Raw genomic sequence first — 14,525 nt, 5'->3', positions numbered from 1 at the left:
ACTGCTAATCTTTCTAGGACTTGTGGGGCACGACAGGTTTGGAGATGGTTATTTTTTGACCAGTTCTCCTCTGACAAGTACAGGTTAAAAGCTAAAGAAAACACCAGGCAACGCTGGCAGGAACACCTCATGATGTGAAAAGCACAACTTGCTGCGTTGTTAGCTGCAAGAGCTCATTGTTTGGGCACTGGAAGTATTTTAAGAATTTGTCTCTTTTTGCTTTGGTTCAGCCATTCTGTTTCCCATTTTCCCAGCTGTATATTCATGCAGCTAAGGCAAAACATGTATAGGAATAATTTTCTCCACTTTTGCTTTCTTTTGGCACAGAACCAGGACTGCTACACAATCGCTCATGACAAGTCAGAGGGGTAGCGGAAAAAGTCAGGATCCCCTTGCATACAAAACCAATTGTGTCTGTAAGATTTTCAAGCTCTTTCAGACACTTGTGAAATCAGAAGCTGAACCAATTGTCTCATCTTCTGGTGAGTGAGTTTGGACCACCACTCAATAAAAAAACTCACTTGAGCATCTGGAGGCAGCTGAAGTCCTGGGGAAGGGGAGGAAGGGCAGCAACTCCTATACGCCGGCTGTGCTGGCTGCACAAACACACAGGAGAGAAAGCAAAATAAAAAACCCCAACACCTGCTGGTTATGCCAGGCCTTTGTTTCAGCAACAGTTTTCAAAAGCATCTCTTTTCTAAAAACACAAAGCTTGAATACATAGAAAACAGGAAGCGAAAACCACACAGATGCTCGGTGATTTCTGCAACCAAAGCACTGGCTGTTTTCCCTCCAAACAGCTAAATCAGATCTAAGGATACATGGGTAAGGATCTCCATGCTGCTCAAAGAGACTAGAGGAGAAAACAGAGATGAAGCTTTCTACTTTAGGAGAAGGTCATCCCAGCCAGCTTTGATCTTCCCATGCAGGTCTGCACAATCCCTAGAGCAAGTTGCTGCCTCTGGGAGCAGGACATTCCCTCCAGACTGCACACGGATGTGGATGCTCCCATTGCCATATGCTCACCTTTCAGGGGCCAAGTAATCCTCTTCGTCAGCAGCTGCACACAAACACACAGAGGATTAGCATGTGAAGGCAAGACCACTCACCTACAGAACGTCAGCTGCAGCGACAGGGAGGTGTGAGGGGGATGGCCCCTCCTCGTGGCATCACACCGCACACAAAGAGCAGCGTGAAATAAGACTGCCAGCAGAAACTGGGGATGTGGCTATGTTAATATGTCATTATTTCATGTTTCCAGGTAACAATCTCAGGCCTTCTAGAAATCAATAATTGAGCAATACTGAGAGGGCATGGAGACAATGACATATAAATACAACTATTTTCCTCCATCAATTTAATATGTTTAGAAAAGGTAAGTAGGATAGGAAAAAGTTCCAGTGAAAACCTCTCTCTTTCCTTCTTATTTTTATCGAGACCAGGACAGACCAATAAGTATTGGCACAGGAAAGCCCAGGACAGTTTAGCAGAGCCCTTCTCAGAAATGCAACTCCTTTTCAATTCAGCAGAAGTTGTGCCCAAAGATCTGGCTATAATTAAGTCTGTACCTATGAAGAAATACAATTTAGCAGCTTAATAAGTGATCCAGAATATCCTATTATGCAACATCAATCGGGTTTTCTTATGGGAAACTGAACTTTTGCATATCATGATGTTGGAACATTTAACATTGCCTCATGTTGTATTTAAAATAGAAGCGGGGGATTAGCAGACCAGTTTCTATCGATTTTATTGTGCCTTCCCACAGTTGTGTGCTGCAGAGTCAAGGCATTTCCCATTGAAGTAGCATGATAAAGATCAGCTCGCCTCATGCTCAGCTGCTGCTCCTTTACAACCAGTTGTAAACTGCTCACAACACACTGCAGTTGGGAGGAAAGCGGGTTTATGCATGGGGGATGACATGCAGCCTGGAAAACCAGATCCCTTTTCCAGATTAAGAGCAAAATTCAGCCTCACTGAAACTGATGAGTTCTTTTTAGTGTTTGAGGAAGATGTTAGAAACAAGTCACAATCTTTTATTTCCATGTGCTAGGAATCGTGGCCTTACAGATATCAATAAACTGCAAATTATTATTAATTTTCTGCAGAACAGGTTTGAAAGACTAGAAAGACGAGAAATCCCTTACTTGTTTCATTTCCCCTGCGGACCAAAGGCATGGCACTTCGGAAAGCACTGAGATCAAACTGTGGGGGTCTTGGCGGCTTCCCGGGGGCTGGACCCAGAGATTCAGCTGAAGGGAGAGGTTTAATTCTTGGCCACTTGCTCCCAAGGCTGTGAGACCATTTTCCAGCCCTAGGCTGGCAGAAGGGAGGCTCAGATTCTGCTCAGAGAAGCACAAGGACAGGCAGCAATTAGCCCTCATTTAAGCAAAAATCCATGTAAGATCATTACTTGTCACACAGACATTTCTAACCAGCTCTGCTTCCTCCCAGTTTCAGCATCCCCATTACACAGCAGGCGTCTTACCACATTACCAGAGTGGAAAAGTAAATGGAAATGTTAATTTTTACAGATTTCTACCAAGTTAACCATGTTGGGGCCTCAGATCTCAACAGTTCCCTTCCCTTGGACTATAAAATACTAGCCTAATTTTCTGTACTGATAACAGTTTAATCTGCCAGGATTTAGTGGCATAGCTGTTTTCCATACACAGTCTGAGCAAGGTAGTTTTCCAGGGTAAACAAAGACTTAATCTTTTCAGTGCCCCGTCACTCAGCATGATGTTAGCAAGGGGAATTTCACAGTGTTCAAGCTTCCTAACACTAGTTTCTGTAAGAAATATTGCAAGGAGAATATGGTCTCTAAGTTTGAATATTGCCTTTTGCAAAACTGGGAGGGAGCAGAGGGGGGACTTCAGGTTTAAACCATTTGAATTTGAACTAAACTATCTTTGCAGAAAAGCCAAACCTTTATGTCTGCGTGAAAAGCGAACAGCAGGGTGTGGTCACATTTACCTTGTCACTGCAAAAGGTCAAAGTAGACCAGAACTGAAGATACTCCCCTGTCCTCACTTTTCATCCTATTCTCAAAATGTGGACAATCTCTCCAAAGGAGTTTTAAAAAAATTGCTGGAGATGGGGAACCCTCCCCTTGCCCAAGCTCACCAGCAGTCTGGAGATGATTTCTTAACCCTGGGACCTCCAGAGAAAGAGGAGAGCACCCCAACGGGCCAGTTTGGCCTCTTGTTTGAGGGTCCCAACTCTTAACAGTTTTTCTCTTTTCTCACGTATCATGCACTTTCAGAGCACCCATATACCTATAACAAGAGTATAGCTTACTGTACCTTCCTGGTGCTGAGGTGGCTCTCTTGGTGCACGATAACCCAGCTGGGAAAGAGCTGGCTCACTGTGGCGCAGAGCATCCTTCTTCTGGGCAGGTGAGTCCCCCATGGCATCACTTCCAGATGGTTGCATCCTGCTGCTGCCCGAGGCAGCTGGAGCACACATCTGCTCCGGGCAAGGGTGCACGTAGAAGTTTGCTGGCCGTTCAGTTGCGAGCATTGCGTTTGCTTTCTTGCCGTGGGATAAAGTGTTTTCCAAGATCTGTAGGGCATGGTGGAAAGAGCCGGAGAGCAGAGAGTCCTCTGGAGCTGTTTGGGCTGATCCATACTGGTCAGTGAAATGGGATGGCAGAGGCTGCTCTCGACCATTCTTGGGAGAACTCAGTCCTTTCTTGGAGACATTGCCTTTGCGCTCTTCATTCTGCTCCGTCAGCTCCAAGTAACTAAGCTTGGCTCGAGGCCATGCCAGGGGGTTGCATTGGGTGAGGGCAGAGGGTTGGGAGGTAGGATGGGCAGGTTCACCCTTGGGTTTTAGTTTTATCATTTCTCTCTTACTCAGGGGCAGGGGCCTGGACACAGCATTACCTCCAGAGCCCAGCTTGGGAGGGATTGCAGTGGGAGGCTTTTTGTGTGGCTGCACCAGCTTGTTGGCCAAGGTGGAGTCATTCTGAAATTTTGCTCGGAGGGCTCTGAAATCAGTCACACCTGCCTGGGAGGGCAAAGAGCACAAAACATCTGCTTTCAGGGGTGGGAACAGGCAATTTATACAATCATGATCATTTAAGAGAGAAGGAGACCTAGACTCCATCCTCATCACCAAGGATATGTAGAGCCTAGTGAAAATTTAAAAGCAGGAGAGGAGGATTAGCTCATTCAAAGGATCCTCCAAAGGCTCACAAATCACTTCTGATAAAGGCAACAGAATTGAGATGAAGGAAAACAAAGAAGCAGGGCACAGAAACACACCCAAGCAGAGACAGTGAGGATGGCTCCTGCTCCCCAACATCACCTAGTGTTGGAGAATCTCCCTCAGGAGGACCTGACAAACGCTAAAATGAATGTTAGAGCTTCCCGGCAGAGGTGCTGCAATACTACTCACGCACCTGCTGGGTAGGAAAACTGCACTTTATTTTCAGTACATAAACACCAGCCAGGGGAGAGGCCAGTGCTGCCCCACAGATCCCTAGTCCATACCCTGCCTCCTTTAGAAAACTTCACCATGGGAAGAGACGCACTAAACATCCACCTTGGCAGGCTCCAAATGACCCCTGGGACAAAAGTCTTCTTTTTCCACCATTTTGGTTCAGCTCAGGGTTCCCATGGCTCTTTGGATGCTTCTCCCCTTGCCATTATTCCCACACCAAGAAGTAGAGGACATACAAACCAAACGCAGAGCACACAATGACAGCAAGAGCATCCCCTGGTCCAGGTCATGAATACCTGCTAAGATACTCAAATCTTGTCCCATACAGTCACCAGGCCCCAGGTTATATATGATTTTGAACAAAGAGGGCTAAGCAGTGACAGCACAGTTTAAAAGGCCACCTAAGAACATTTTGTTTCAAGACTTTGCCCTCAGGCATCTCGCTGTCCCATCCTGGAGAAAGAAGACCACAATTTTTGCCTGCAATGTTATGGCTTAATTTCAGCCCTGAACTGAACGAGGGAGAAAATATGAAGAAAAATTTATGAGCTACTTAAGTCCTTGAACTGCTCTATAACTTTTTATATGCCACGATTACATTAGGTGCACTACTCCGGCAGCTTAGTTCAGTGCAGAGAACTGTAAGGCTCCACGAGAACCTGTCTAATGAGGAAATTGGAAAAAATTATCTAGGACAGAACTTCGTTATTCTGAAAAAAGCCCCAGCCTCAAGTGTTAAGGCAGAACAGATGAATAGCATACTGAGGTTTTATTGCATCTAATTGCACGATTTATTAAACACTGACAATTTCTCTTGAATAACCTCTTTCACTGACTTTATTACTTTCACAGGGCAGTGCATGATGTAAAGAACCAACCCATGGGGAAGAGGTTTGAATTGCTCCAATTATATTTCATATTAGTGGTCAGCAGCGTGATGCAGTGTAAGCTGTCCAGACAGCCTAATCTAGCGTCGAGCCGATGCGAATGGGAATTTTCAGAAGCATACGGAGGAAGAATCAGACTTTGGAAAACAAACAAAAAAAATCCCTCATGTACCAGATCCCTCCAGCAACGCCAGACGGGAAATAAAGCAGTGAGGTGCCCTAATGTGATTGCACTGAGCCTTCGCACGTGCTGCAGCAGCAGTTGAAGAGTTCAGTGCTGTTTACCTTGCTTTACTGATTTTCTTTACTCTAGCGCATAGTTCCTCATCAGTGCCCTCGGAGACAAAGAAAATAGAAAAGAAAAAGTACCTGCCTATCTCAATATGCCACAGGCAAAGTGGACTCCTGCGAAACAGGGTTTGTGGTCAGGTCTCACCCTGGCAGTGACAGAAACAGCTGTGACAGTCACTGTCTTGGCACTACCTTTAATTAAAGAGGGATAGATACAAGCCTCTCTTTCCCCCCCTCAAATTGTTACTCCTCTTGCCTTGAAATGGCAGCTTCAAATGATTTGCCTAATTAACTGGAAGGTTATCTGCACTTAAAGCACTCTCCGTGCCCTTCACTAGAACTTAGCTCCCGCAGTTTGCAGTCCACTTGGTGTATTCTCACCAATGCCACAAGCAGACCCAGCACCAGGGGGACACATACAGTCCCTGGCTGAGCACACCAAACTGCCTGGGAAGATGAGGTTAAATTGCACCCCATGGCCACCTCCTGTACCCCCACACCCAGCTGGCCCTGATACTCTCTCCCCCCCCTCAATAATGTTCCCAAAAGTGCTGCCTCCTTGCACAGGGCTGAGCTTAGCAGAACCATCTGAGGTGCAATGAGTTCTCCCAGTCTCTGCAAGGATAATTTTCCATGAGGACTGTTTCAAAACACAGACCCACTCAGGCAACTCTCCAGCTCAGCCTACACGCCTTAAGCTAGCTCAGGGAGATGCCCAACCTAAATGCAGTGCCAGATGAGCCACAGGCAGTCAGGCCACACATGAAGTCCCAGTGCCCCACCAGCCCAGGGAGGGTTCAGCACAGCAGGGAGAGGTGATCCCCTGAAAATGAGACCAGTTGACAAGCAGGGAGAATACACTAGCAAATTTAAAGGACTGCCAAAAGCTCACAATATGTATTAGAGCTACATCTGGCCAAATAATTCACTGTGAATAATAATACATTTGGCAAAAGCCCATGCAAGATACGGCAGAGGATAAAAAGGAAACAAACTTCCACTGGTCGGAAAGCCATGAGCATTACAGAGTCAGGGGATAGCTAAACTTTCCATATTTTCTGCCTATAAATAAAATGTTCTGCTAACATTAATATCATTCTAGGAAGCAGAATAAAGCTCAGCTTAAGCCTATGATAATGACACCTTTTAGAAAGATCAGCAGCTGGAGGTCTGTGCTGATACCAAGTACTAAGTAAAAGGAATCTCAGTTCTCATTAGTTTTCTGCAGTTGCTTTTCTAAAACAAATTGACACTGAAAAAATTCCACTCAGCTGACAGGAAGCACTGCATGTTCCCTTCCTGAAATTTTTCTGGCTTCATCCATTCTTTATCTTGATTTCCAAGGGAGGTCCCACGGGTAAATGTTTAATCAGCATTGCTCTCTTCCAGGCAGTGGGGTGGTTGGAGCCGAGCCCAGGCACCCTGGGCATGCTGACGAGAACACACCACAGATACCATCTACTCATTAACCTGCCGGCTTCTCCCAGAAAAAAAAATCCACCTCTACTTTCTGTTAAATTAAGAGACAGCAATCACAGCTCATCTCAGAGAAAGAGGGTAAGAAACCAGGCACCACGAACCCCTCAGTCCCTGCTTTGGAGCAGAACAGCTGTCCCCATGCACATCACATGCAGCATTGAAAGCATGCACCTAACGCCAAGTTTAACTGCTCCCGGCGCTTCATAGAGATAACAGCCCCAAAGCTACAAATCAGCAGCAGAAAATCAAGCAGCAGAGGTTTCACCCAGTCCGGGGGGCAGAGGAGACAGAGCAGCCCATGCAGTGAGGGTGAGAGGAACAGGGCCGCCACAGTTACCACCTCCATCGCTTCGCTGCTCCGCACCGGCTCCAGCCTCTCAGCCTGGCACCATGTTTTGCTGCTCCCTGCTCCGTCACTGCTGCTGCCACAGCACTGGGTGAGGCGGAGCGAGCCCAAAAACACACCTGGGCCAAGGCCTGGGTCTGCCCCCAGGGCGGGGAGAGCCTCACCCAGGCAGGGCTGAGCCTGCGGGAGCAAAGCCCAGCCTGGCCACACTTCCCTGAACTGACTCATGGGTTCTCTGAACCACAAACAACATCACAGCAGGCTTTGGACAGGCTCACAAAGGGAATAATCCATTTTTGTTTGCTTTTTGAGAAAGAACAGCACATCCCCTCAGCATGGGTGCCCCTGCAGCACCCCTGTCCATATACACAGAAGTTCTCAGGTCCCTTCTCAAACCTGAAGCAAGAAAAGCCGAGGAGAACAGAGGAGTCCCACCATGCCCAGCAACAGTCCTTACCCCACCGCTTCACATGTCTCCTCATGGGTGACACCCACTCTAATGCATCAGCCCAGCTTGCACCAGGCTCTTCCCCAAGCCAAAGCTAGAGACCTTGGAGTGATTAAAAGAGACATTTCCCTGGAGGAACCAAATGTTTTCTCCATCTCTGGATAGCAGAGCCCAGCAAAAACAGTCATCCTCGCTGAAGCCCAGACATATTCCCTGGTGAAGCAGCTCCTTTTCATGGTGAGCTGTTTCTCAGAGTCCTAAGGACAGACCAGTTGAATTAGGGCAAACAAGACTTTTCTCATCACTGGATATTTCTGCCTGGGACAACAGCTTGAACGGATCTGTCCAAACATTGAACCCATGTCTTTACAGAGCACATCTCCCAGGAAAAGCAATGCTGGTTAGCTTGGCAAGAAGAGAACTGAGAGCCCCAGGACTCTTTTTTTTTCCCCTCCATAACTGATCAAATATTATTTTATCTTACTATGTGGGTGCACTTGATGTTTCCCTTTGAGCGTCGAGAGATGGCTGCTGCACGGAGCCCAGGTGTTGGGTGGTATTCGGAGGCAGCTGTTGATAGGGCTTGGGTGGGCAGGGAGCCATCGTCAGCCTGGGCAATACTTACCCATCACCAGCTGACCTTAATCCCAAGCACTAGGACATGGCACCTCTTGTATACACCATTCCCAAAAGTTGCCCAGAAAAGAAACCCTGCAGCAATAGCAAGCCTTGAGGTTAAGGGAGAAGGGACTGATAAACCATGTCTTTGATGTGTGGGACCTGATAGCAAACTGTGTGCGTATGTCTGAAAGTGTCCCAGGTTTCTCTCCACTGATTTGAAGGTAACGGTGTGATACGTGACTTGTGGATGGACACTCCTCCTCTGCACATGGGCATCAGGAAAAACCCTGCCTCAAGCATCCCTGTCACTACTGGGAGTGGGACCAATGCTCTCCCAGCCTAACCTGGCGCTGCTTTCTAGAGCCAAGCTTGAGAAGAGCTGAGAAAAATTTAAAAAAAGATTAGAAAAAAAGACTCAGTCATCAGAGACATTATTTGAAGCGCATGCCTCGTTCCTCACAACATGAAAAGCCCTGCTGCTGCCTGGTGGTCTCAGAGAAGAAAGGGGGGTCCTGCCGAGCTGAGAGTTGGCAGGGAAGTCCTCCAAACTCAGGCTGCAGTTGTGGCATGATGAAAATGAATGCAGATTTTGTGTACAGGTAGCTGGAGAGGATTTATGACCTGCCCAGTGGTATGAACACAGGCCGTGAATTCAAGCACTGTTGAAGAATCAGGAGGTTGTGACTTCAGAGCCATGCTCCTGCGGAAAAGGACAGGGTAGATTCCTCTGTATGGGTTCTAAAAATAAAAAGAAAATGCCAAAAGTTTCTTTAAAACATACATTTTTGTGAGTGCTAGCCCTGGTGGGACCCCCACTTGCCTCACGTTCCTTCCACAGCAGCCCCAGGGCTGCTATAAATCGCACCAGGCTATAATAACTGCATGAGGAGTGTGGTGTAGCCACAGTGTTGTAGAGATCAAACACGCAGAAGTGGAAGTCGACTTTCTTCTCTGGCTCTGGACCTTTCTGGGGAATGGCTGATGACAAAGAGCTGGCGCTGCTCTGTGTAAGCCTCCTTTTAATGGGCCACATGGCACAATTTCCTTAGAGAAACTAGACAGATAGGTCAGGAGACAACAAAACAGGACTTTACACCCTTCACGAAATGCTGGAGGGAATGCAGGTAATCTCTTTGATAGCTCTTGCCCTCCCACTCCATCTCTCCCCACAGTGCTGGTGCCTCCCATCGGTCCCCATCAAGCTGCAAATTGCCATAAACTGTGACATCCCAGCAAAACACAACGACCGCCTTGTTTGGAGCAGGAGCTTGAGGTTTGGTCTGGGTTTGTGTATCAGAGGCACTGACCCAGAACGGGAGTTCCCAGGCACAGCCCTGACTCAAAAAAGCCCAAATACCTCCCCTGAGAGCAACAGCACCAGACACTTCCTAAGCACACATGGTCTCCCCAGAACAAACAATTTCAGCCCTTTTAAAAATTTCAAATTTTACAATTTGGATAGGGTTTTTTTTTTGCAGTGATGCAGTCAGTCTCTTATATAGACATATCAGTCCAAGGGCTGCAAGCACAGCATTCAGCAGACTTATTTTCCCTGAAATATTCCGAATTTCCCTGAAATTATTCTGCTTAGTGACTGCTAGGATTTTTCATATGTTATAGGTATATTATACAGATTTGGGACTGTTTTTGTCTCCACAGAGGTGTTACTAGAGACCAGATACAACAGCATATGTTGGGAAGATGACTTATTCCTAATCTTTCAGACATCTAGAAAGGCAGGGCAGCATGAGTGGTGAAGACTGGGGAAATTTTGGGGCAAACCAGTTTTCTGTGGAAGACAACTAGATTCAGGTATTGGCCAGGATATAACTGGTGATAACATTAGCCTGATGCCATAATATTATGGATTGGGGATTTTGGCTCAGTTTTTATGCCTTATTCTGTCCCGAGGAGGACCAGAGCAGCCAACCCAGCCAGGTTTCCCGCACGTCTCACCCTTTTTTTTCCTGGAGGTCATATCATGGTTTTCCAGCAGAGGGGGAGATAGGATCACTTGTTCCACCATCGAGCCACTTGCTCTGCCTTGGATTACGGGCATTAATGAGAAGTTCAAGAAAATGCAGTACTATTGATCCCAGCATTCAAAAAGTTAACACTTTATTTTACTAGTCAGGGCAAAGTGTTTTTTAGGAGGAGCCAATGTAGGTACTCATGTGACTCCTTCAGAAGTTTTAAAATCATGCCCATAGAAACACTGTTGCAGATAAGAAAATTGATTATAAAACCTTGCAATTTTTCAGGTTTTTATCTGTCCAAGCTACAAGGTTTTCTCAGCAGTATGGCTCTGATCCCACATTTAGGTGCATACTTCTTTTTTAGCAGTGTAGCCTGTATGATTGCTCGTGTGTTCAAAGCTAAACGTTTACTCTGGCAGAAGGTGTTATCCGGACTGTTCAGTGACACCAAATGAGGACTGGCATGTCCAGCACTAGAGCTGTGGTCATCTTCTGCTCCTTAGGTGGACCTTTTCCACACCTCTCTACAGCCACTGAGTTCAGTAATGGGGACATGTGCCCCACGCACATAAATAACAGAGGTTTGTTGGTCCTTACAATGCACTGTGAGTACTCAATGGCTGGAGAATTGAAGCTGAGGATGAAGAACAGCTGAACCTCAGTAAATGAGATGTACAATGGGTGCAGAGAAGAAAAGTGTGTTGGTGTTTGCAGCTGTCACAGAGGCATCCCAAAAGTCAACTTAGGGAAGCAATAAGCTCCAAAGAGACTCTATTCTAACCAGAACTGTTTATCAGAAAAACCACTAGAAACAGGGTTTATCAAAACTATTCAGCATTCTTAAAACATTATAAAACACAGGTTAGGAGCTCAATTGTTACACAGTTAATTCAAACTCAAGGGATCAGATACCAAAACTCTAAAGTGATGATTCAAAACACACATCTTCCCACCCTTACAAAGTGAGGACCATCAAAGGTAACCAGAAGAACACTTACCAATAAAACAAGGTGTCTCAGTCCCCAAGGAATGTTCCTTAGATATCCAGTCTAAGGAGGAGAGTCTGCAACTGCACACCCACTGCTCCAAGGAAGATCAACTCAATGGGGGTCTCCAGTGGCTCCATTTATACTCTAGATAAATCTGAGCTGTGGTCATTCATGGGAGTGGTCCAGGACCTTCTCTCAACCAAGGCATTTCATCGGTCAATGGCCCTGTCTGTTGACCAAGAGGCAGGAACATCACCAGAGTGGTCCATCAGCCTCAAAGTTTCTGTACCAACCTGCAGCATGTTTTCCCTACCCTGCAGTTACACAGCACAACGTGGGCACGAGGCCTTCAAGACTGCAGGAACATCACTGACCTCAGAGCATCTGCTCAGCAGCATGAGCCACACCAAACTCACTACATCTATCTTATCCTTTTCAACACTCGAACTCTTGAAGGTTTCTGTGGTGGGATTTTGACTTTGAAGTTCAGAGATTAAGACCTTGGTAACCAGCTTTGCTTCCTTGGCAAAACAGCAGCTCCTGTGCAGAGAAAGCTCCCCAGCACTTGCAGAGAGGATGAGAAATCCCATGTGTGCTGTGAAGGCGCATGTGAAACAGTGAACTTTCCAAGGGCAGTGCTCCAATTGCTAGGCAATTTCTTGATTTGTCATATCTAACATTTCTATAACCTCTGTACATTGCAATGATCTCTCTATTTTTTTTAAAAAAACACCCTACCTCTGAATGAAAGGCTGCCTGCTCTGCCCTTTTCCCTGGAGAACCACAAGAGAACAAACAGCACATGGCAGCTGTCAGTCACATTGCTTAATGCATGACAGCAAGAAGCTCAGACACAACTTTGGGGGTATGGCGTATCAAACGGAATAAAAAAGAATAGGACTCTGCCTTTAGATGTTCACGGTCTTCAAGTCAGGAAAAATATTCAGATTTACAGTATTGCATGAATAATGTACTACAAAAATTATAAACAGAATATTGGCATAAAAAAGGATTATTCTTTTAAGTAACTCTATCCCCTGCAGCAAAAACCATGTGAATATACTAAAAATAAAAATCTACATATAAAGGAAGTGCAAATGTAAATCGCTGGACAACAACAACACTATGTTAGCTCTTGTAATATAGTTCTACCCTAGAGCTAGGCTCATACAAACAGCCACATTCATGTATGTCCTATCCAGGTGCTATTTAACAGATCAATGCATTATGCAGGCAGAAATTAATTCCCAGTTCTGGGCCAAAGATATTTGAGGTGGAAACTTTCTGAAGTGGAACAAAATCTTCTATTGCTATCAGTGAGGAAAAGCGGGTGACCAAATTTGTTTCCATTGAGTTAATCTACACTTGATTTTAGGTACATAAGAGTTATAAATGAGGAGCTGTCTGTCTTCTAATTAGAGGCTGACAGTGAAGACTTCATCAGTGCCAGGGAAAAGAGTTTGTGATGGGGGTTGTCCCAAAGTGATGATGCAAACTCCCACCCAGGCTTTGTTGCATCGAGCTCACCGTTCATCCCAGCCTGCTCACAGCCCAAATTTCCCTAGTCCTCAAGAGCCTCAAGTCACGGCTCATCCTCCTGAAGGTGACTGTGCTGCTATCGCCAGCGCAGCTCATGTTGCCAGACAGAGGTTCAGAGCGTTAATTCAGGTTTAGAGCTAAAGATCCAACACACATTTTAGACAAGTTCAATTCATAACATTATAAATGGAACCATAACTTATATATATATATATAACACTTTTGGAACGTAACACCTTTGAGAAAGGTGATTTAATTTCACCTCTAATGTGGTGTGCCTTGCTGGCTGCTTAAATCTCTCTCGCACCCCTCCCCCCAAACGACCTCACCTATCAATGAGAAATTGTTGTTGTGCCTGATTGCACAAACCAGCCCAGCCTTTTACCTGGGAGACATGCCACAAATAACTTCTATTATATATGTGGTGTGTTTCTGATGCTGCTATCAGAAAAGAAAAGATATAATGTAGCTTAGATGCTGAAGAGGCACTTGACTGTGCAAAGCAGCCATTTGTATCGCAGGATGGCAGAAATATGGATCAAAGACAGATTGGGCAGATGGCCAGGGAGGCTCCCACCATGGGGACAGTGGGGTCTGTCCCCACCAGACCTTTACAATCATTGCTAAAACCTTTTAATGTCATTCTCTCTTAGCAGCAACATGCAGAAGGGGTGTAATGCGTAACAGGGAAGTAACGATGCAGATCGCCTTAGGCCACTTTCAGTCCCCTGCTTTTCTCCCTGTCAAAAGTAATTTAAGTTTAATAGTATATATTAAAAAATATATTAAAAACCTTATTTGAGTTTTTGTGTAGGTGAAGATAGAAGAAGGACTTGCTGAACTCATCTCAAGTGCATTAATAGGTAACACATTACACTAATGTACTCTCGAAGGTCTCAAACTGGCAGTTTTCATGTCATTTTGCTACAGTTCACCCATGTGCTACACTGTTTCATGTTTAGCAAAGACAAGCCCCAGGGTCATTCTGAACTTCAATTACATTAAAATAACACAGTAAGAGGTTCTTTTATTTTGATAATTTACAATATCAGCTATTGAAATCAGCTTTGCAATTAATTGGGGAAATACACAAAGTGACACTTCTACCCAAGTCTTTTGTGGACAGAGGACAATTCACTGTCTGCTTAATAGCTGTAATAGCCCAAGACCAGATTTTTCCTACAATAATTACACTTCCTCTTGAATTTTCTGAGGTTGAAGCTTCCAGTTGTCTGCTGGGAACACTTCATTTATGCATGAAGCATCTCACCCCAGTTATGCAAAAGAAAAGCAGGGAGACACAGACACTTGTTCCAACAGAAAAGTATCTCCATTAATATCCATAGATCTACAGACCTCTTACTTTTTTGTTTTTTTAATGCCTAATGAAATTACAGATTTCTTGTGCATTTTATGTCTGCCCTCAGGAGAATTTTGTAGGCCACATGCAAGCTCAAGGAAACAGGTATGGGGCAACTTAGTTTTTCCCTGGTCAGCAACCAG

At 45.4% G+C, this 14,525-nt stretch overlaps 1 protein-coding gene across 17 annotated transcripts in view; it reads right to left on the bottom strand.

The window, feature by feature from the left end:
* The window catches only part of FYB2 (FYN binding protein 2), a 68,122-nt gene that overhangs the window by 34,291 nt on the left and 19,306 nt on the right, over nt 1-14,525 (bottom strand). For 8 of the 17 annotated variants that reach the window (XM_071810191.1, XM_071810192.1, XM_071810195.1 and 5 more), the window contains exons 1-5: nt 7,444-7,529; nt 3,306-4,011; nt 2,148-2,342; nt 1,027-1,060; nt 522-596 (exon numbers count right to left, since the gene is read on the bottom strand). In XM_071810191.1, the coding sequence (XP_071666292.1) occupies nt 522-596; nt 1,027-1,060; nt 2,148-2,342; nt 3,306-4,011; nt 7,444-7,449 (1,016 nt within the window). In that variant the 5' untranslated portion in view covers nt 7,450-7,529. Of the gene's footprint in view, nt 1-521; nt 597-1,026; nt 1,061-2,147; nt 2,343-3,305; nt 4,012-7,443; nt 7,530-11,492; nt 11,713-14,525 lie in introns of those variants that run through there. The other 9 variants (XM_071810201.1, XM_071810203.1, XM_071810200.1 and 6 more) reach the window with 3 other exon arrangements.

This window comes from Patagioenas fasciata, chromosome 6 (genome assembly GCF_037038585.1).
Source record: "Patagioenas fasciata isolate bPatFas1 chromosome 6, bPatFas1.hap1, whole genome shotgun sequence".
NCBI lineage: Eukaryota > Metazoa > Chordata > Aves > Columbiformes > Columbidae > Patagioenas > Patagioenas fasciata.
The sequence above is the reverse complement of the archived record's forward strand: the minus strand, read 5'-3'. Positions and strand labels throughout refer to the sequence as shown.